Source organism: Vulpes lagopus, chromosome 5, assembly GCF_018345385.1.
Source record: "Vulpes lagopus strain Blue_001 chromosome 5, ASM1834538v1, whole genome shotgun sequence".
In the NCBI taxonomy this organism is placed as follows: Eukaryota; Metazoa; Chordata; class Mammalia; order Carnivora; family Canidae; genus Vulpes; species Vulpes lagopus.
In genome coordinates this window covers 25,784,227-25,804,524 of record NC_054828.1, presented here as the reverse complement: position 1 = coordinate 25,804,524, position 20,298 = coordinate 25,784,227, and the positions used below count along the sequence as shown (strand labels likewise).

The 20,298-nt window shown below is 47.3% G+C and overlaps 1 protein-coding gene across 2 annotated transcripts in view; it reads left to right on the top strand.

Moving 5' to 3' along the window:
* Positions 1-20,298, top strand: part of NPAS2 (neuronal PAS domain protein 2) — a 158,469-nt gene that overhangs the window by 60,829 nt on the left and 77,342 nt on the right. For both annotated transcript variants that reach the window (XM_041756923.1, XM_041756924.1), the window contains exon 2: positions 12,117-12,170. In XM_041756923.1, the coding sequence (XP_041612857.1) occupies positions 12,139-12,170 (32 nt within the window). In that variant the 5' untranslated portion in view covers positions 12,117-12,138. The remainder of the gene's footprint in view (positions 1-12,116; positions 12,171-20,298) is intronic.

The window sequence follows — 20,298 nt, the reverse complement described above, 5'->3', positions numbered from 1 at the left end:
CAGGGGCTGGACCTCCCCTTGGGATGCCCCCTTGCCAGGCCCCTGATGACATCAGAGACTGTGGCTCATCTGTGCGCTGCCTGCCCTCAGAAGCACACACGGGGCACAGCACCCATGAGAGGAGCAGGGACCTCGAGTGGGCAGAGAGGCCCTGCCCGAGACACGAGGCCACCCTCTGCTCAGACAGCTCTGGGTGTCAGTGGTCAAGGCCTGTTTCTTGACCCTGGGCATCAGATACCACCAGACTCATGTCAGGGGGCGGGGGGCAGGCCTGTCCAGGTGACTTGGATGGACCTGGCAATGCTCCTCACGCCAGAGGAAGGCCCCCCAGGCCAGCACCCACCTCCCCTGGGTTGGGGGGATTACCTCAGCCCAGGTGGACCACAGAGAGCCAACGGCAGGAACTCAGCGCTCTGGCTTCACGGATACCTGTGAAGAGTGAACACGGTCAGCACAGTCACCAGAGGGTCTCACAGCACAGAGGGTGCCCCCGGGGCCTCTGGCAGCCCTCGAGCTGGGCCGGGGCCCGTGGCCCCAGCACAGGGGGTGCCATCAGCCCCTGGCTCTCCGCAGCCAGCGGACTGAAGCAGTCTATGTTCTTATTCACCATTATTTGAAGCCCTGATACGAAACCCCAAATCTCCCAGCCCGGATGTCCAAAACAAGCCTGACTCTTCCTATTTCGAGGACTTCTTTTTCTTTGGCTCTCCTTGCAAGCTGGAGCACAATGAGGATGAGTATCCCCAGGCCAGAAGGAGCGTTAGGACCGGTTACGTGCTGGGGAGCTGCTGGCTGGAGCAGAGTTTCATGGATTCATTTTGGTTTGTCTGTGGCAGCTGATGAGCGGTTCTCAACAAAGGCTTTCACTGACTCAGCTCTGGGCATGACTCATAAATCTCTTCCCCTCTTGCTGATTTTTATAGGGATCTATTGTCCACACCCTGACCACACACTGTCCCCCCTCCATCACATTTTCTAGTTGACTCAGGTTTTCACTGTGAAGCCTAAACTCTATAAAGCGGCCCTCCAAAGGGAATCTTGAGTGCTTGGAACATAACAAAGGTTGCAAGAATAATATGCCATGTGAGGCTGACCCTAACCTCCAGGTATCGAGACGATTTTTATTTTGGAAGCTCTTTGCTGACCAAACGATGTCATTGTCTATTTAATAACGAAGTTTCTAACTTTCTCTAGTCCCTCCTTCATTGCTATAGCCCTGTTCCCCTGAATAATGAATCATCAGACCCTTGCAAGGGAGACTCATGATTGTAACCAGCAGATAGAGCCTCAGTGCTGACCATTGGAGGAGCTTCTGGTATGATTTTCATGCATTCATGGCAGGTCACTGAGGTGGGGGGCTCATCTTGGTGATTTCTGGGAACTGGGCCCAGTGAGGCCCCCAGCAAGGCTCAGGAGGCCTTGCTGCCAGGGTGCCAGGGGGCAGGGACTTGCCAGAGTGGCCAGGGTGAAGGAGGGACCTGTCCACCTTGCATTTCCCAAGTCGACGATGTGCCAGGATGTGGCGAGCATTTCTCAGTTGGAGGGGAATTGGGACTGCAGGAGCGGGCGGCGCTCGCATTTTCACTGCCCGTTTCCTTTAGAAAAGCTATTTTTTTCCCCCAGCAAATGATTCATTGCAACCAAAACAACATTCCCGGGAGAGGAAGAATTAAAATGTGGAAGTCATTTCCTAGCCTCCCCCAAAGGACAAAGGGACACCAGTAAGCATGGCAGTTCATCAGTGGCTATTTTTCAAAGCCTTTCTGTTTCTTAAGTATAATGAGGAAAAATCGTTACCAAGTTCTCACGTACAAGATAAAGATGCTAATCCCAAACGACATGAGGTTCCCTCACCAGGGGCTGACTGGGAAGACAGGAAAGAACCCCCATGGAGGGGAAATGCGTGTGCTTGCTGTTGCCCCTTTTGATTTCAACAAATTCTTGGTTTTAATGCTTTCTCTTTGTGATGAGCTAAATTCACCAGCTTTGGTCAGTATGGTGGAGAGAAATACTAGGATTCTCCAGCTAACGTGGGTCCAAGACTCAAGCCATTTCTCAGCCGGTTTGAAAGTGTCATGATTTTATTATGTAAAAACAATGGCCTTGCCACCCAACAGGCTTATAATAGTCACTTGGAAGAAAATTCAAGATGATATGGAATTGGCTGTACAAAAAGTTAAAAAGGGGGGATCCCTGGGTGGCTCAGCGGTTTAGCTCCTGCCTTCAGCCCAGGGCCTGATCCTGGGGTCCCAGGATCGAGTCCCACGTCGGGCTCCCGGTGCATGGAGCCTGCTTCTCCCTCTGCCTGTGTCCCTGCCTCTCTCTCTCTCTCTCTCTCTCTATGCCTATCATGAATAAATAAATAAAAATCTTAAAAAAAAAAAAAAAGTTAAAAAGTAAGACCCTGAAGAGGAAGGCTGAGTAGTGATTCTTTCTGGCTCCCACCCTGTTTCTGCAAATAAAGTTTTGTTGAAACACAACCACACCCATTCATTTACATATCATCTATAACAGCAGAGTTGAGTAGCTGCAGCAGAGACGGTTTGGTCCACCTCTAAAATATTTACTAGGCAGCTCTTTACAGAAAGAGCACTGCCAACCCTTGCGTTAGTAGAATAACATACTTCCCATGTATATTGTATGAAGCCTTCTCTGGAGACCCAGTCCTTGGGGGTGTCTCTGTCACCTAAGGGTGTATGATTCCTTCGTCTCCTGCCTCACTGCTGACACACGGTGGGACCCGGGGCAGACATGCCATGAGAAAACAGCCAGGCTGCCGTTTGCTGATCCCTGTTCACCAAGGGCCAGAGTTGCAGTCCGTTGTATAGCAGTAAGTGGCTGTGAGAAAGAATGTTCCAGAACCCTTAGGGTAGAAATTTCACCAAGGTAATGAAAATGTCACTTGCACACTTCACTTCTGTTCTCCGGTTCGATTAAGGTCAATAGCTATTTCTTGAGGACATCCTCGGGCATTCTGTTTGTTCCATTCCCTTCTCTCCCTCCCACCCAGCCTGACAACAACCTAAGTCTCTGCTGAGTTACACTGGATGGCTGGGGCAGGCTCACCACTCCAGGCAGTGTGTGTGCAAGTCTGTCTGTCTTTCTGCTGTGCCTACACACACACACACACACACAATGACTGGTAGACACAAGAACAATAATCCCACTCTACTCAAAGACATTTTATTTATTTTTTAAAGATATTTATTTATTTATTTATTTATTTATTTATTTATTTATGATAGAAAGACAGAGAGAGGCAGAGACATAGGCAGAGGGAGAAGCAGGCTCCATGCTGGGAGCCCAACATGGGACTCGATCCCGGGATGTCCATGATCGTGCCCTGGGCCAAAGGCAGGCACCAAACCGCTGAGCCACCCAGGGATCCCCTGCTCAAAGACATTTTATAGGCTTAAGTACCAGTTTCTACGGCTAGCTGCTGAGCTGGTTATCATTACTGAGAGTGTGATTAACAGTAGCTAGACATTTCTGAGGACTTATGTGTGCCCAGGGCCTGTGCTGGGGGTTTCTCACTGACGCTCTCATTGTCTTCTTGTCCCCGCACGATGAAGGAGGCCCTGCGGGCTTCCCCACCTCACAGGAGGGGCACTGGGGCTAGCAGCACGCCTACCTGCCAATGGTCACAAAGAGCTACAAAGAGCAGAAGCAGGGTTTCAGCCTGGGCCTGACAAGTGCAGGCCTCCGCTGCCTTTGCCCCTTCCCGGAGGCAGATGCTAACCCCGGGAGCTCCGAGACCCGGTGTGTCCCACTAGCCTGCCTGCTATGGCAGCGGGTGTGGCTCTCGGCTCCGTCCCTGGGGGCTTCCCGAGCCCAGCCAGGGCTCACTGGCTTCGCGTGCTTACATCCTCCAGCTGGGCTGCTTCCTGGGTCCAGCCCAAGCTGTTTTACCCACCGCATCCTGCATGTTGGTCTCCACAGTCCTGCTTACCGGCAGCCACAGGTGGTCTCCGGAGGTGCGACAGGGGCACCCATCGTGGGTGCCTCTTGGCTGGTAAAATAGTCTCCCCATCAATACAGCCCTTCCTTTCTCTGGTCAGGAGCACCTCTCAGAAATGTTAGGCCTGTGTGGCCCCATTCACCCTGCAGTGACCTTCTTGCTGTGCAGAGACCATGTTCACAGAACAGTAAGGCAGAGAAGAAGAAAGGATGGGCCTGGAGTCAGCTGCCTTAGCAGAGGCTCAGGCCCCCAGTGGGAACGTAAAGGCTAGGACAGTTAGGGGAGGCCAGCGTGTGATGGAGAGGACCCCCCTGGAGGCCTGAGCTGCTGGCAGCACGCTGGGCCCTGCCTGCACACGTGCCTGCTGACATCCTTCTCCTTTATGGCCCACGCCATCTCTGCCTGATGGATGCCAGCCCCACTTTAGCAATGAGGGAAACAGAAACTCATGGAGTTTAGGGACTTGGTCAAGGTCATAGAGTAAGTGGGTTGGAATTGAAATTTAAATCAGCCTGACTCTGATGTGGGAACCTCACACGTGCGCAGCAGGCTGTGGGTGAAGTGCCTGAGTCTGCTCCAAGAAGACAGCCTGGGGTTGGCTCTCCCGCAGGCCCTGTGTCCACGGGCAGGCTGCTCAGTCCTCCTGGGAGGTGCTTCCTGGTACGTCAGGGACGTAACCAGAGCCAACCCATTCTACACATAGAACTGGATGGGGGTAAAATGAGATGATGGTGTTTCAGAATTTTGCCATGGCTGAGGGTTGGTGAGCGAGCCACCAGCCCCTCCTGAAGAGTCCGAGGGGCTTTTCCTTTACAGAGTAGTTTTGTTTTAATTCTTAGTCCTGAGGACATAGGTGTGCCTTTAAAGGTACTTCGTGAGTACTGTTATTCTGGGTTAACCATGATCATTGAGAGATTTGTGGGAGTCAGTGTTCTGCGATCCCACCAGAGCTCAGGTAGGGCTTTGGCTCTCGCCCTGACCTTCCTTTCATCCCTGTCTGTCCCTCCCTTCCTTCTCTCCTCATTCCTCCGATACTTACTGAGCACTCACTATGGGTAAGGCGTAGGGCTGGGCATCCTGGCAAGGTATAAATGTGCATTTTATCATTTTGTCCTTGCCATCAGTGAAGATAACCTGATTTTGAGTGTCTGCTGCGGGCCAGGCTGGGTACTCTCACCTGTGCCAATGTAATTCTTTCGAGAATTGCCACTGTCCTCTGAGGAACTCTCTGTCGCCTCTCTGATCAGAACCTCCAGTGCCTTCCCATTCACTCAGAGCAAAAGCCAAACTTTGTCCAGTCTCCCTGGTATGTATCCCCATGGCTCCTTCCCTCAGGTCATATCTCAAACATGGTCTTACTAGGGAGGCCTTCTGTGACTCCCTAAAATAGCAAGAGTAAGTAAGACTCCAGCCAGCCCAGTACAGCACTCCTACCCCTGCCCCCACCCCGCATCAACTCTCCTTTATTTTTCTCCACAGAAGTTATAAGCAGTTGACAGTGTTTGCTTATTTATTTGCTTGTGACTTGCCCCCACTCCCCTACCCAACCCCCACCCTCTAAGCACCATGAGAGCAGGGGCTTTGCAGGTTGCCCTAGCACTCAGGGAATACCCATTGAATCACTGAACATCATGTTAGTGCTTCAAGGAAGCCACTCCATTACCTCTTCACAGAGAGAAGCCGAGTACATGGATCAGAGACCTCAACATGGTTACGACTCAGTTTTTCCCAAATTAGATTCTACACAATCTAGATTCAACACAATCCCAATCAAGGTTGCAGCAGGCATTTTTATAGAAATTGACAATGTAAATTCCAAAATTTGCAAGGAAATGCAAAGACCTAGAATAGCCAAGAATCTTAAATAAGAAGCACAAAATTGGAAAGCTCACACAACATTGCTACCAAGAATCTCTATAAAGCCAGAGGAGTTGAGATAGTGTGGAACTGACATAAAGATAGACAAATCCAAGATGCCACAGAGTTGGGAAACAGAATAAGTTTCCCTAAACAGCAGGTTAGCTGTCTTCAGATAATATGCTCAATATGTTTCCAGGTGAAGTGCCTCTAAGTTTGAAGCAATGGCTCCGATTGTCAATCTGATAAAAGCTCAATAATTATGTATCCAACTCTAAAAACAGAGAAGATAGCATATTCATTGTACTTTTTTGAGATTGATAATTGGATCTACCACTTTAAATTTAGCAATTCTTCATTTGGAAAAGGACTATATGAAAATTGAAGAAAAATATTGCACATGCCATGTGTAAATGTAACTAACATGCAGTTTAAAGATAAGTTTAAGGTACCTGGGTGGCTCATTCGGTTGAGCATCTGCTTTCACCTCAGGTCATGATCTCAGGATCCTGGGATCGAGCCCCACATCAGGCTCCCTGGTCAGTGAGGGAGTCTGTTTCTCCTTCTGCCCCTCCCCCCACTCGTGTTTTCAATCTCTCTCTCTCTCTTTCTCAAATAAATATTAAAAAAAAATAATAAAGCTAAGTTTGGCACTACCTTAGCCAGGTAGTTAAGGCCAATGTCATAGGGATAGATGCTGTTAACACCCTTGACATGATGTGATAAGAATGGCACTTTACCCCTGTAGGCTTCCTCCTAAAAACCCATATGCTCAATCTGACCATGAGAAAAAACATCAGACAAACCCAAACTGAGGGAAATTCTACAAATCCTAAACAAGGAGAGTCTGAGAAACTCTCACATCTATGAGATGCCTAAGGAGACACGATGACTAAGTGTAATGTGGTACTCTAGATGAGATATTGGGACAGAAAAAGGACATTAGGTAGAAACTAATAAATATTAATAAAGTGTGGACTTTATTTAATGATGTGTCAATGATGTTCATTAATTGTGACAAATGTACCATACTAATGTGAGGTGTTTATAATAAGGGATACTGGGTGCAGGATATGTAGGAACTCTCTGTAGTGCCTTTGCATTTTCTGTAAATGCAAAATAATTCTAGTTTATTTCAAAAAATATTTATCCTGTATATCTGCATGCTGCCAAGACCCTATAGATAGATGGACCTGAATAAAGATTCTGTAAATATATGTATAGGATCACAGGAGACATCTGACAAAAATGCCAATACAATTCAACAGGGAAAGAAATGTCTTTTCAATAAATGACCCTGAAGTAACTGAATGTCCAGATTGGAGCAAGGAAAAAAAAATGATCCTTGACCATTTTTTTACACCACACATAAAATTTAATTTGCGATGGACTATAGATCTAAATGTAAAAGCTAAATTAATAAAGCTTTTAGAAGGAAACAGGAGAATTCTTCATGACACTGAGGTGGCAGAGATTTCTGAGGACACAAAATCACTAACCATGAAATTAAAAATTTATAAACTGGACTTTATCTGTTCACCAAGAGATACCATCAAGAAAGTGCAAAGGCCAGCCACAGACTGGGAGAAAATGTTCACAAATTGATCTCTAGATCTGGCAAAGTTCCATGGGCAGAAGAGAGAAACCTCTACAAACCAGTACAAGGAAGACAAATGGCCCAATTTTTAAGAAAAAAGAAAGAAAAATAATGGGCAAAAAACTTGGACATCTCACTGAAGAAGCTATCTTGGTGGTCAGTAAGCACATGAAAAGATACTCAGTGTCATCAATCATAAGGGAAATGCAAATTCAAATCCCAGTGAGATCCCACAACACACCCGCTAGAATGACTAAAAGTAAGAAACCAATACCAAGTGTTGGCAAGAATGTGGAACCGCGGGAACTCTCACATGCTCCTGGTGCAAATGTAAAATTGTGCGGTCACTTTGGAGAACAGTTGGCAGTTTTTGATAAACTAAGCATGTGGCCACCCTATAATATAGCAATTACACTCCTACCTGGGTATAAACACCCAAGGGAATGAGCACTTATTTCCACCAAAAGACTTGGGTCTAACTTACACTGGTGATGTTAATTTTGACCCCTAGGGAGGTAGTGTCTGCCAACCGCCCCCAGTTATAAAGTTACCATTCTTTGTAGTTAATAAATATGTTGAAGGAGATACTTTATGCAGATATCCTGAGTCTTCTCAAACTTTTGCATATTAATTTCAACATCCATCAATGGATCTTGCCTGCAAAAATTATTACTATGGGGTACTGATGTGATTTTCTATTTCCTATATTCCTTTTACCTTTATGAATTGGAGTTGTTCTGTAAGGGAGATCTGTCCCCCTCCCCAACTGCCCATTGATTTATCCGGTTAATGATTTGTATCCCTATGGACTCAAGAAGTTTCTTCTGTAGGTTACAGTCTATCATTACCGACTTTGTGACTTAAATAGTTCCAAGGATCTTCTCTGCTAGTCTCTCTTTCCTCAGCCTCTAATCACGATTGTGTTATTATTCTTGAGTGTTTAGTTCCTAGATGCAGATGCTTATACTTCAAATTTGGGGAAATGTAAAAGGTTTCGAAAGGTTCCAAATAGTTTGTGTTCCAGAAAATCCAAGAAACCCAGAACTGGAGGAGACTCTCATAAATGAACATTACTGAGTATCCTTCCTGTTCCACTTCACACCTTTCCACCCTCCTCTGTACCCGGGGCTCCCCCATACGGATGATATCATGGGCCCCCTGCCTCACCCTTCTGGGTGGTGTATCCAATAGGCGACACCAGCGGGACAGGATGGGCAGAGAGTGAGGTGAGGTATTTATTCCCTTGACTCCCCTCTTAAAAGGTTTCTTCAGGCTGGCTGCATCCTTCCACCAAATGCCCCCTACCCTATAGGACACACTCCTTCCAGATTTGGGAAACTATTTCCTTTTGATCCCTTCACTCTCAGGGGGGTTAACAGCTCAACTGATACTAACCCTAGGTAGCCACACCATCCCTGTTGGTTACCCTAAACCCCACCCACACCTTTCTATCGAAGTCCTGTCTCCTGTTGGGACTTTGACTAATAGATCTTAGAATATGTGGTTGTCCAGGGTGAAGATTCTATAGTATCCCTCCATTATTCACTCTGGGGGTTAATCACATCAGCAGTTATCTTCTCACATCCATACAGAATCTTCTCTGCCTTCACTTAAGCTCCATGTTCTCTTCCCTGGTTCTGTGTGATCATGAAAAAAAATTTTTTTTTTGCTCAAAATCCTATGCAATCGAGAGGAATAGGTGCCGTCTCTTAAACTTCTCTACTGTTCCTTTAACCAGACCTCACAAGAAAGATTTTCTTCCCTTTATTTTGTGCTTTTGGGCCCTAACTTCTCCATATCATGAAATAAAAGGATGGCTCAAAAATGAGGGTAGGGGGTACAGCCACGTTCCTAGCAGCACTACTGGTGGTAGTCAAAAGGTGGAAGCCACTCAGAGTGCATGGACAGATGACGGGATAAATAAAAAGTGGTATAAACACACAATGGAAGATTATTCAGTCTTTTTTTAAAGATTTATTTATTTTATTTATTTATGATAGACACACACACACACAGAGAGGCAGAGACATAGGAGGAGGGAGAAGCAGGCTCCACTCTGGGAGCCCGACACGGGACTCGATCCCGGGACTCGATCCTGGGACTCCAGGGTCGCGCCCTGGGCACTAAACCACTGGGCCACCTAGGGATCCCCAAGATTATTCAGTCTTAAAAAGGATGAAAATCCCCATACACGCTATGATGTGATAAATCTTAAGGACGTTATGCTTAAAGTGAAATCAGCTTGCCACAAAAGGACAACAGTAGTTGTCCTGTATGATTCCACCTGTGTGACAAATGTAGAATAGTCGGATCCATAGAGACAGAGAGAGTGGTGATGGCAATGTCTAGGGGAGAGAGAATGGGGAGTCAGTGAAGGATGGACAGAGTTGCAGTTTTTTTTTTTTTTTTTTTTTTTTTTTTAGAGTTGCAGTTTTGCACGAAGAAAAGAGTCCCTCAGATGGTGGTGATGGTTGCACAAGAGCAATGCACTTAACGCCTTGAACTGTCCACTTAAAAGTGATACATTTTCTGTAATGTGTATTTCACCATAGTTGTTTTAGTATTAAAAAAAAAAAAGATGGAGGAGCCTGTGGGTGGCTCTGAGGTCATCATCTCAGGGTCCTGGGATTGAGTCCTACTTTGGGCTCCCTGCTCAGCAGAGAGTCTGCTTCTCTCTCTCCCTCTGCCTCTTTTCCCCTCCTTATGCTTGCTCGCTCACTCTCTCTCTCTCTCAAATAAATAAAATCTTAAAAAAAGGCCCATGAGGAGGGCATGGGAGACAATAGGCTCAGTGACAAGACAGTAAGGATGTGAGTGTGGAGCCCCTGTGGCAGGTACTCCTGGGGAACTTGGCTTAGGTGTCTTCTCATCACACACCTGCCATTGAGCAGAATGGTGTAGACAGGGGTCAGGTGACAGGAATCAGGCAAGGGAACGGGAGGGATAGGGGAGAAGAGGAAGTGGGTATAGGTCATCAAGGTTTCATGGATTCAGGACATGTTTAAGGACAAATATAAAACAGAGAAGACGTGGCTGATAAAGAACAGCTATTAGTCACTTGTAAATTTTCATTTATGACTAAGCAATCCCAGTAATCCCAGTAATTGCAGGATTCCAGAACCTCAGGAAAGCAGAGTGAAGCCTGCATCCCTCCCTCAAACATGCTCTGCCCAGGGGCACCTGGCGAAGGCCTTGGCTCGGCTGGGTGCTCGCTCACGTCCTGCTCACATTGGCAGCCAGCACGTCCCTGGGAGCACAGATCTGGGGTCGTGCATCACTAAAGAAGGTGACACCACTTTTTTCGCATCTTAAAACTGAACAGATTCCACCTGGAAAGCATTAAGCACAGGCCTTTGTGCAGATGAATTAAAACCCCATTTAAATTACGCTGCAAGCCTCAACTCGGGACGGCCGTGCCTCCCGAACCTATCACTAAAGCGAGGCTGTGGGTGACTGAATGGAGCAGGGTGTGCGCACGCTGAGTGTGCGCATGTGGAGCTGCAGAATTCTCCCTCCTTGTCGGGCTCCCACCCATCCCTATGCACCTGTCGGACCCACATCACAAAACCAGTTCATCTTAGACAGAGATCCGTGTGCCCCATTAAAAAGTATCTGCTACTTGAAGTTTCGAGGGTGTCGGTGCGGTCGCAGAGTGTTGGTTTGGGCCTCCTGACTTCAGACCCTCTGGGAAGAGAAGTGTGTGGGCACTGGTGACTCAGCTCTTCCGGGGTCCCCACCCTGATCCCACTCACTCTGCCCCCTCGGCCACCACGGCCTTCACCTCCAGTTCCCCACGCAGGCTCTGGCCTTGTGGGCCACCCTCAGAGTGTTTCTGCTCCCAGTGCTGCCTGGAGGGGGCGTACCCCAGACACGCGGGACTGTGGGACACGTGTGAATGAAATAAGGAGTCAGAGCCATGGCTCTGAGGCGTGAAGACACAGGCCTGCGTGTGGCAGAGGAGCCCACATCTGTGGGCCTTAAGACATCCAGCCAGCCGCCCGGGAGAGTACAGGCTCTGGGCAGTGAGGGAGTCTCTGATGCCTTTGGGCTGCGAGAACATTCCTGGATTGTTATTTAATTTTTCGCATTTGTGTGCCTTGACTGTCTAGGGAAGTGTAAATGCCTTGAAGGACTATGGATTGTCATATTTTGGGGCCCCGTTTCTTCCTGGCTGCATGTAAGCGGGGTTTGTGTATTTGAGTGAACAGATGTATAAATATGGTCCTTCGTAATGTCATAGGCACCTTGCAGGTTAAGGTCTGAAATAAACAGACACTTCACTGAGCTGGATCTAGACAACAGTTGTCCAAGTGTGATCTGGGGATCCCTGGGGGGTCCAGGAGGTCAAAACAACTTTCCTAATATTAACACATTCTTTGCCTTTTTTGCTCTCGTGAATATAGTGAACTTTTCTAGAAGCTCCTTGACATCTCATGATTGTACGGCCCTGATACCTAATGGAATGAAGGCTCGCATATTTAAGATTTCTCACTTTAACCCACATACACAAGAACTCTTTGATGTCCTCAGTAATTTTTGAGAGAGTAAAGGGTTTTACCGGAACCAGAAAGTTTGAGAACCTCTAGGCTAAGTCTGGGGCGGGGGGGAGGAGGGGGGCATTAGATAGGACCAAAATGATGACACCTGGATAGACCTAAGAAAGGTCTAGAAGCAGACAGTAATCCTCTGTTTTTTTTTTTGCAGGAAAAACTGCATAGAAAATCTAATGGATGAAGATGAGAAAGACAGGGCAAAGAGGTAAGAAGGAGCAGCTTTCCTGCCTCGGTGTGTTCCATGTGGTCTGCCAGGGTCACACGTGCTTGTCCTCACTCAGCGTGGATGAGAACACCAGCAAGACAGGCCATTGGGGGACATTCTTTTGGTATCCACCATCCATGAAGTATAGCAGTGCTCTACTAAAAAAAAAATAATAATAATGTAGACCAGCTCCCTCAATTTTCTTCCTTATCCTGAAATTCCTCATTGTCTGGGACTTGCCAAGTGGCTTATATTTTTCACATGTTTGTATATTAACCTTGGTGACCTGGGTCTCCTTTCAGAGGCCACTGAAGTTTACTGCTTTTCCAGCACAGAGACTGCTTGGTAAGGCAGCCTGACTGGAGCCAGGCATGACTGGTTTCAAATCCCAGCCCCACTGTGGCAGCTGCCTGGCTTTGGACAATAATAGGAATCCTCTTTCCCATACATTGAACACATAGTAATCATCCCCGTGCGATAAGCACTTCCATGTACCCTGCCTCAGTTTCTTCATCTGTACTTGGAGATCCCACCCCTTACACCATTGTGGTGTTGGCCAGAAATACTAGCTCGGTAGCTGGCGTGTCAGAGCTGTTTAACCCAATCCTTGCTTATTCCTTCACTGGGCACCTACTGAATACCTACTGTGTGTAAAGTGGAGTCATGAAGTTGATAGTTTGAAGGTAAAGAGCCGTAGAATATTATCAACATCACACAATTCGCCCCTGTGGGCAGTTACTGTGCTAGGCTTCAGGGAAATAAAGGCGACATGAGGAGGACACAGGTGAAGGGAGGTGGTTGGTAGGTGACTACGGACCATCAGGCTGCAGGTGACAGGCCCAGCAACGGAGTGTGCTCTCTGGGGAAAGCCTTCACTCACAGGCCCAAGGACGAGCCTTCTTCCTCCATATGATCTCTGTCTGCTTCTGCCACTGTGTGTGTGTGTGTGTGTGTGTGTGTGTGTGTGACAGGACCCTCAGTCCTCTGCAACGGGCCCTCAGACGGCTGCAGAACTGAAGGGTTTGCCCACTTCCCTTCACAGCACCTACTGCCTGGTTGTCGCTTACAGAATCATCCACTTGCAAATGGAAGAGCCCTCAGAGGTCCCCCAGTTCGGTGTCTGCCTTTCATGTCACCTGTTGGGGGGAAAGGGTGGCAGGCATGAGAACAAATCCCCAGCCACTCCAGGCCTGCTGGATGTAAATCTGTGGGGCACAGCAGGAGTCTGAACTGCTTGTTAACTCCCCAAGTATTTCCTTAAAGAAAAGTCAGGGAGCAGGGTAGATGGCCAGAGGTGTGGGTGAAACAGGTCAGCCAGGAGCAAGGGTTGTTAACACTGGAGGGTCAGCACTGGGGGTTCATCAGACGCTTATCTCTACCTGTCCATGTTTTAAAATTTTCTCAGGGCCTGGGTAGTGCCATCGGTTGAGCATCTGACTCTTCATTTTGGCTCAGGTCATGATCTCAAGGCCATGAGATCGAGCCCCACGTGGGGGCTCTGAGCTCAGTATGGAGTCTGCTTGAGATTCTCTCTCCCTCCCCCTCTCCCTCTGCACTTCCCCACAAAAAGAAAAGAATTTTCTCTGATAAAAATCTAAATAGGCAACAATTCAAATAACACCCCCAATTTATTTGGAAGTAACATGCCCTTCCCTTGGCAGTGGGAAACGGGGCTCCCCACAGTGGTGCTCTCAGACGTTAAACCACAACCTCTAAGGGTTGCAAAATCCACGTGGTCCCAAGTAACAAGTGGGTGAACAAGACTAGCCCAGACCAGACGAGGTGGGAATCTTCCTGCCCTCTCTCATGGGCAGGCAGACTTCCAGTTCTTTCCTCTGGGTGTTTGGCCTCTTGGTCTCCTCGCAGGTAGCTGTGGAGTGGGTGCAGGGGCAACACCAGCCCAGTTGCAGCTCGTGAATTCCAACAGACCCTTCCCACTGTCAGCTTCCACTTCCTCACCTGTAACACCACACAGCCATTTCTGTCCTGCCCTCCTCCAGGGTTATTTTGGGAATCAGCCACAACATACACAAAGAAGCTCCTATGTGTGTGTGTGTGTGTGTTAATTGTTACATGTATGTAAAAATGTAGGACACAGGGCCCTGGATGGTTCAGTTGGTTAAGTGTCTGCCTTTAGCTCAGGTTGTGATCCCAGGGTCTGGGGATTGAGCCCTGCGTTGGGCTCCCCGCTCAGCAGGGAGTCTGCTTCTCCCTCTCCCCCCTGCTCCTGATCTCCTTCTCTCACACACACTCTCTCTCTCTCAAATAAATAAAATCTTTAAAAAAAAAAAAAAAAGGAAAATGCAAGACACTAATATATTGACAGGGTATTCTCATTCTCGGCAACATGGAAAGATCAGCGGCTGTGCGGCCTCTGAGCCCTAATCCTTTGATGCTATGTTCTTTTCTCTGCATTATCACATATCATCCCAACATCCCTCTGAAGTGTATTTCACTATTATTCCCATTCTACAGATGAGGAGAGGAAGGCTTAGTAACTCATAAAACATCATAAAGCTCTAACAAGTGGCAAGTGGATGTTAAATAAAGGCTTCCTGACTTCAGACTGTGCTTACTCCCAGACCACAAGCACACCCCTTCACATAGGGACTGACCAGTCTCTCTGGCAAGCCCAGGTGGACAGCTATGTCGTGCTGTGATTTTGGAGTCAGTGGGAGTCTGCTGCTACCATCCTCATCTTCAGGTCACCTCTCTGCCCCCCAGTCCTAGCCCTGCCTCTACTGCACTGCTTACCTCAAAATCCAGAGATGAAATGCTACAACACTCAGGGGTCACCAGATAGAGACATCCCAACAAAATCTCTGCTAAAAGTCCTTAGAAATAAATCAGGTCATACCCAGTTTCTTTCCATTCATTCCCACCCCTGTTTGCTCTGAGCTGTGGGTACCCACAGCCCCACATTGCCTATGCGGGATGTGTGCCCATATCTGGGATAGTGAGGCTGCTGGCCAGCCCTCAACCCCCTCTTGACCTCAGATAGGGAAACAGGTCTAGAATGTTTGGTAATACCCAGATCTGTTGCCAGAATACCAGCAATAATGCAGTAGCCTTCATAACACTTGGGGAGAAACCAGGACAAAATGACCCACTATCCTAAGATTATATCCTTTTTGAAGCCTCTAACTCTAGCAGGTTTGGTAGCAGCATGGGAGGCCCTTCCCCTAATCCCACCTAGAGGCCTGATAGGAATAGTTTTCACTCACATGATGGTCTTTTTTTTTTTTTTTTTTTTTTGATGAGATTAGAAATGCTCGGCTTCAGCTCAAAAACCCTCATTGTCTCCAGAAAACACGCGCTGTGTTGGGCAAGGTTTCCAAAGCTTTAGGGAATTCATGGTTTGTTTGGATTGTTTGATCGAGTATTCTGAACCAGGACACAGTTCCACTTCTGTGAATTTCCGTGTAAATCCAGTGAGTATTGAGTGCCCATTGTGTGTCAGGACTATTTGCTGTTTTCTTTGGGGAAGATGCAAAAAACATGGTCCTTGAACTCAAAAAAGGAAACAGTTTGAAGGAGAGACATTTGGAATCCCTAAATAATGAGGTTCACAGCTGACCATTTTGGGGTCCAGTCATACATACACATGTGTTTCTAATTCTGGCGTGACATAGTTTTTGTGTGTGGGGGGAGGGGGGGGTCATCCAGGAAGCGGTGCAGTGGGCAGGAAGTACATAGCTTAGAATGAGACAGGCCTGGCTTAGACTCCTGACACTTACACTTTCTGTCCTCAGATGAGCTACTGCACTTCTCTTAGCTTCAGTTTCTTCCTCTGCCAAATGGGGGTGATAATAGTAGCAACTTCTTTGTAGGGTTATGGCTGGAACTAAATGCAGCTGTTTGTAAGCCCCCAGCACACTGCAGAGGACACAGCAACACCAAGGTGCCTGGAGCACTCGCTGTGGGCCTGCAGCATTTTACATGCATGAACTCTGTGATCATCACAGCAGCTCTGCAACCTAGGGTTTTGGGTTTTTTTTTAAGATTTTATTTACTTATTCATAAGAGACAGAGAGAGAGGCAGAGACATAGGCAGAGGGAGAAGCAGGCTCAATGCAGGGAGCCCGACGCGGAACTTGATCCCAGGACCCCTGGATCAGACCTGAGCCAAAGGCAGACACTTAACCACTGAGCCACCCAGGTGCCCCTAAAGTTGGACTTCAGCGGGAATCCCAGCACTACAACCGAGAAGCCTATACGTGTATGAACCTTTGAGGAAGCAAGCATTGCAAAAGGAAAAGCTTTAGCCATTGGGAGGCTGCTCCTTTCTCCTGGTTCCCCCAGGGGTAGTTTATCAATGTGGACCAATGACTGAGACCATTCAGTCGCCCTCCCATCAATATTTGTTAATTAAGTCAGGTACTAAGCAAGTGGAAGAGAAAGAGGAGGGTACATAGCATTACTGTGCCCTCAGAGGGCTTTGGGCAAGTTAGAGAGGCATTCTGGAAAACAAGCATAAAGGAGGAAGCACATCCTGCAGGGTCTGTGTTGAGCAGAGCCGGGATGCTGATCAGGATTCATAGGCTCTATTTCTCAGCCACATGCTCTTTGGTGGAGAGGAATATGGTGAAGAGGAGGAGACTGACCTCATCTTATGATTTCATTTCTCTGGTTGTAAATTCTGTAGCTCTGAAAGGAAAAGCTGGTCCGATCCATTGAGGAGGACTCCAGCTCCGTGCACACTCCCTGATGCCCCTGGGTGCGGGCTCGGTGCCGAACGAGAAGGCTGGCCTTGGTCTTGATATGTCGATGTTTCCAGCTAGAGCCGATAGTGCTAATTCTGCTGGGATTTTCTTTCATAGGCTCTTGACTGGGAGTTATGCACATCATTGTAAGCCCCGACGCAGGGAAAATATGGCAGTAAAAAAATGTTGAGACTTCCTTTCTGCTTGTTTTATTTGGTGATTAAGGCAGCAGCAGGCATTACAAGAGCATAGAGGTATCAGGACACACGATTCATTTATATTACCCCGTAATTTCCAGATGAGTGATTCTGTATTCCAAACAAAGGGAAAAAGTAGAACCGTACTCGCAAGCAGAATGCTAATTCCTACTGTGGCCCAGTAAACAGCAGAATGGAAAAGAGGCCTCCCTCTCTTCGAGGCTCTTGGCTTCTACCCTGGTGGGGTACTTTGGTCGGCTAAGAATTGTCAGAAGGAGAATTGTGTGCCTGGTAGGCTTAGAAACTTGGGAAAGTCTTAGCTCAGGGACACCCAGAGAAGTCTGGAACCTCTCTGGGAGCATCTGAGGCGAAGAGGAATTCACCAAAAGCCCTTTCAGTAATTTCACTAAATTTTGAAAAAGGAAGGTCAGAAGTCCACCATTTTGAAAAAGCTTCTTTTCTGCAGGAAAAGCTAAATATCCCTTTGAGAATTTCAGTGACAAGTTGCTAAGGCTTGCGCTCCCGTGAAATTCTCCCTGTGTGACTGTTAAGTAAGGCTCACTAGAAAATGAGGCCAGCTTCCCATTTGGCCTCGACATTTTCTGATAACTCTGGTTAAGAGTAAAGATGTCCCGGTTACATCTCAGAAGAAAAGAAATCACTGGCCGAGCTCAGCCATCCCACAAATGCTTCGCCAAGTCTCTGCATTAGAAAACATACTCCAAAATTCTCTGTGAGATGAGGGCAGCACCAGCCTGACCCATCTGGCTCCACGGGGGGTGGCTTTTCTCTCCACACACCCAGGTGGCATTCTCTCCTTGAATCGAGCCCCTGAGCTCAGAGGTGTCTCTAGCCCCCACCATCTGGGTATGCAGGAGGCTGCCCAGCTTATGGACATGAGGAGGTGTACACCTGTCTCGAGGACCCAGGCCTGGGCACAGCAGGGGACAGCTGATCTTAAATGGACCTTGCTTTATGCCTTAAAGGGAAAAATCTGAGGAAATGCCCCCCCAAAACAAGTTTGGGCCATGCTCTTTACTTTTTCTCCCTTTCGGAGAGTTTCAGGGCTCCTTAGCACATTAAAAGTGCTAAGATGGCGATTAGCAAATAACCCAAAATCTGTTCCATTTTATGGAACTGTGAATTTAGAAAATTATCTGGGGGAAAAAAAACCAAAATCAGTAACAACGAAAAATAACCTTCTCTGGCCATAGTCCTTTTTTCTCTAAGTAACTCTTCACGACTTTCCATGAAGACCTTTTGCCCAGTACTGTCTTATATCAACTTTACTTGCATCATTTTTGTGCATTTTCTTACATATGAAAAAGCACCAAAATAACATTTGAAAAATACTGAAAGGTATAAAGAAATCAACAAAGCTCATTTATAATCATCACTACCTAGATGTAGGCACTGTTCATATTTTGGCATATTTCCCATCTCATTTTTCTACCACACCCATCAAACTTTAACAGGAATACTCCCACAGGGTCCCTGTTAATGTGGCTGACCAGACTCCAATTTATTCCTCATGGAAGTTCACCTTTCACGGATGGGACTGTCTTAATGTGGAAGATATTTAAAATTTATGTCATGCCCGTGAGCATTGCCTTGTTAGAGTTGCCTCTCTGGATGTCGACAGTGAGCACCTACTTGATCTCTTTCAATTCTACAAGAAACTCTGAGTTCCTTTGTCAACCACTCCATCTGTTGCAGGTACCCTGAAGACTTTTGTGAAAATTTCACAAAAAGGACTAATCCTGATAAGCACTCTCAGACAGGTTCATTTTGCCCGGTTTATAAGACTCAGGTTTGAGAGGCCTGGTCTGCATGCTGATTGGTTTCTGTCCCATCCTATAATGTGGAACTAGTTAGCTGGGTTTAGACACACCAGAATTTCTGCTCTAGAAGAAATCTTGGGCATCGCTGAGTCTTTGCCGTAGGCACTAACTCTCCTGGGTTGTCTGTTGCTGTGTAATGAGCCTCTCCAAAATGTACAGGATAAAAGTGACATCATTCATTTGCCCGTGGATCTTCAACTTGGGTGGGGCCTGACAGGGAATGCCTGTCCCTGTTCCCTGTGGTCTCAGCGAGAGCAGCTCAAAGATGGTGGCCTGGGTGGGGGCACCTGGGTGACTCAGTCAGCTGAGCATCCACTCTTACTTTCTGCTGGGGCTCTGATCATGTGGGTGATCAGATCAAGTGTGCTTTGGGCTCTGCGCTCAGCAAGGAGTCTGCTTGAGATTCTATCCCCCTCCCCCTTCCCCCACACGCATGAACACACGTGCTCTCTTTCTCTAAGATAAATAAATCTTTAAAAAAAATGGTGGTCTGGAACCACCTGAAGACATGCTTACTCCCATTAGTGGCTAGTGGTTGATGGAGGCTGTCAGGGAGACTGTGGCTTTCCACATGGAGATGTGATGGCGACCTCACGACACATAACTGGGTTCCAGGGCAAACATTCATGGGCGAGAGAGCCAGAGGGGAGCTGCACTGTCCTCTTACTACCTGACATTGGAAGTCAAGCAGTTCCTTGTGCTGCATTTTATCCCCCAGATGCAAGTCACCAAGGCCAGACAGCCCATACTCAAGGAGGCTGGGGGGTGGGAGGTGGAGGTGGGGATTAGAACTCATCTTTCAATGGGGGGAGTTTCGGAAAAATTTTAATTCTCTGGTTTGAAATCACCATGTCAATGTCCTCACTGTTTTATTAGAGGAAACAGGCCTGTGGAGGTTGGTGTACTTGCCTATTCTCTCCTGGCATAGGTAGCAGAACCAATATGAGAACTTCTGGAGATTTGTCTAATGCCCCTTAAGCTAAGCTGTACCATTCTGATTCTCTGCTACCCCAACCACTCTTCTTCCAGTGGTGACTGTAAGTGTGAAAGTAATATGCCTCATGAAATGCCTTTAGCTCCTCACCGTGGAGACTCTCTGTAGGAAAAAGTTACTCTACATAGAACTGAATACTTACAGACCTATTGTTATACCTATTACTCAAAAATTTGGCTGCTCTAGGTAGCAAGGGCAGCCCACTAGTGCTTCTATCACCAGTTCTAGCCACTGGTTTCCAATTCTGTTGGTTAGCTTTTGATTTTTTCAGCTTTTACTCCATTTGGCCAACTAAAGGCGATTCAGAGAACATCTTCTGTTTTCCCTCATCAGCATGTTCCATCTACTCAGTTAACAAAACTAGACTTCTTGGGGCCAGTTTAAAAGATGGCA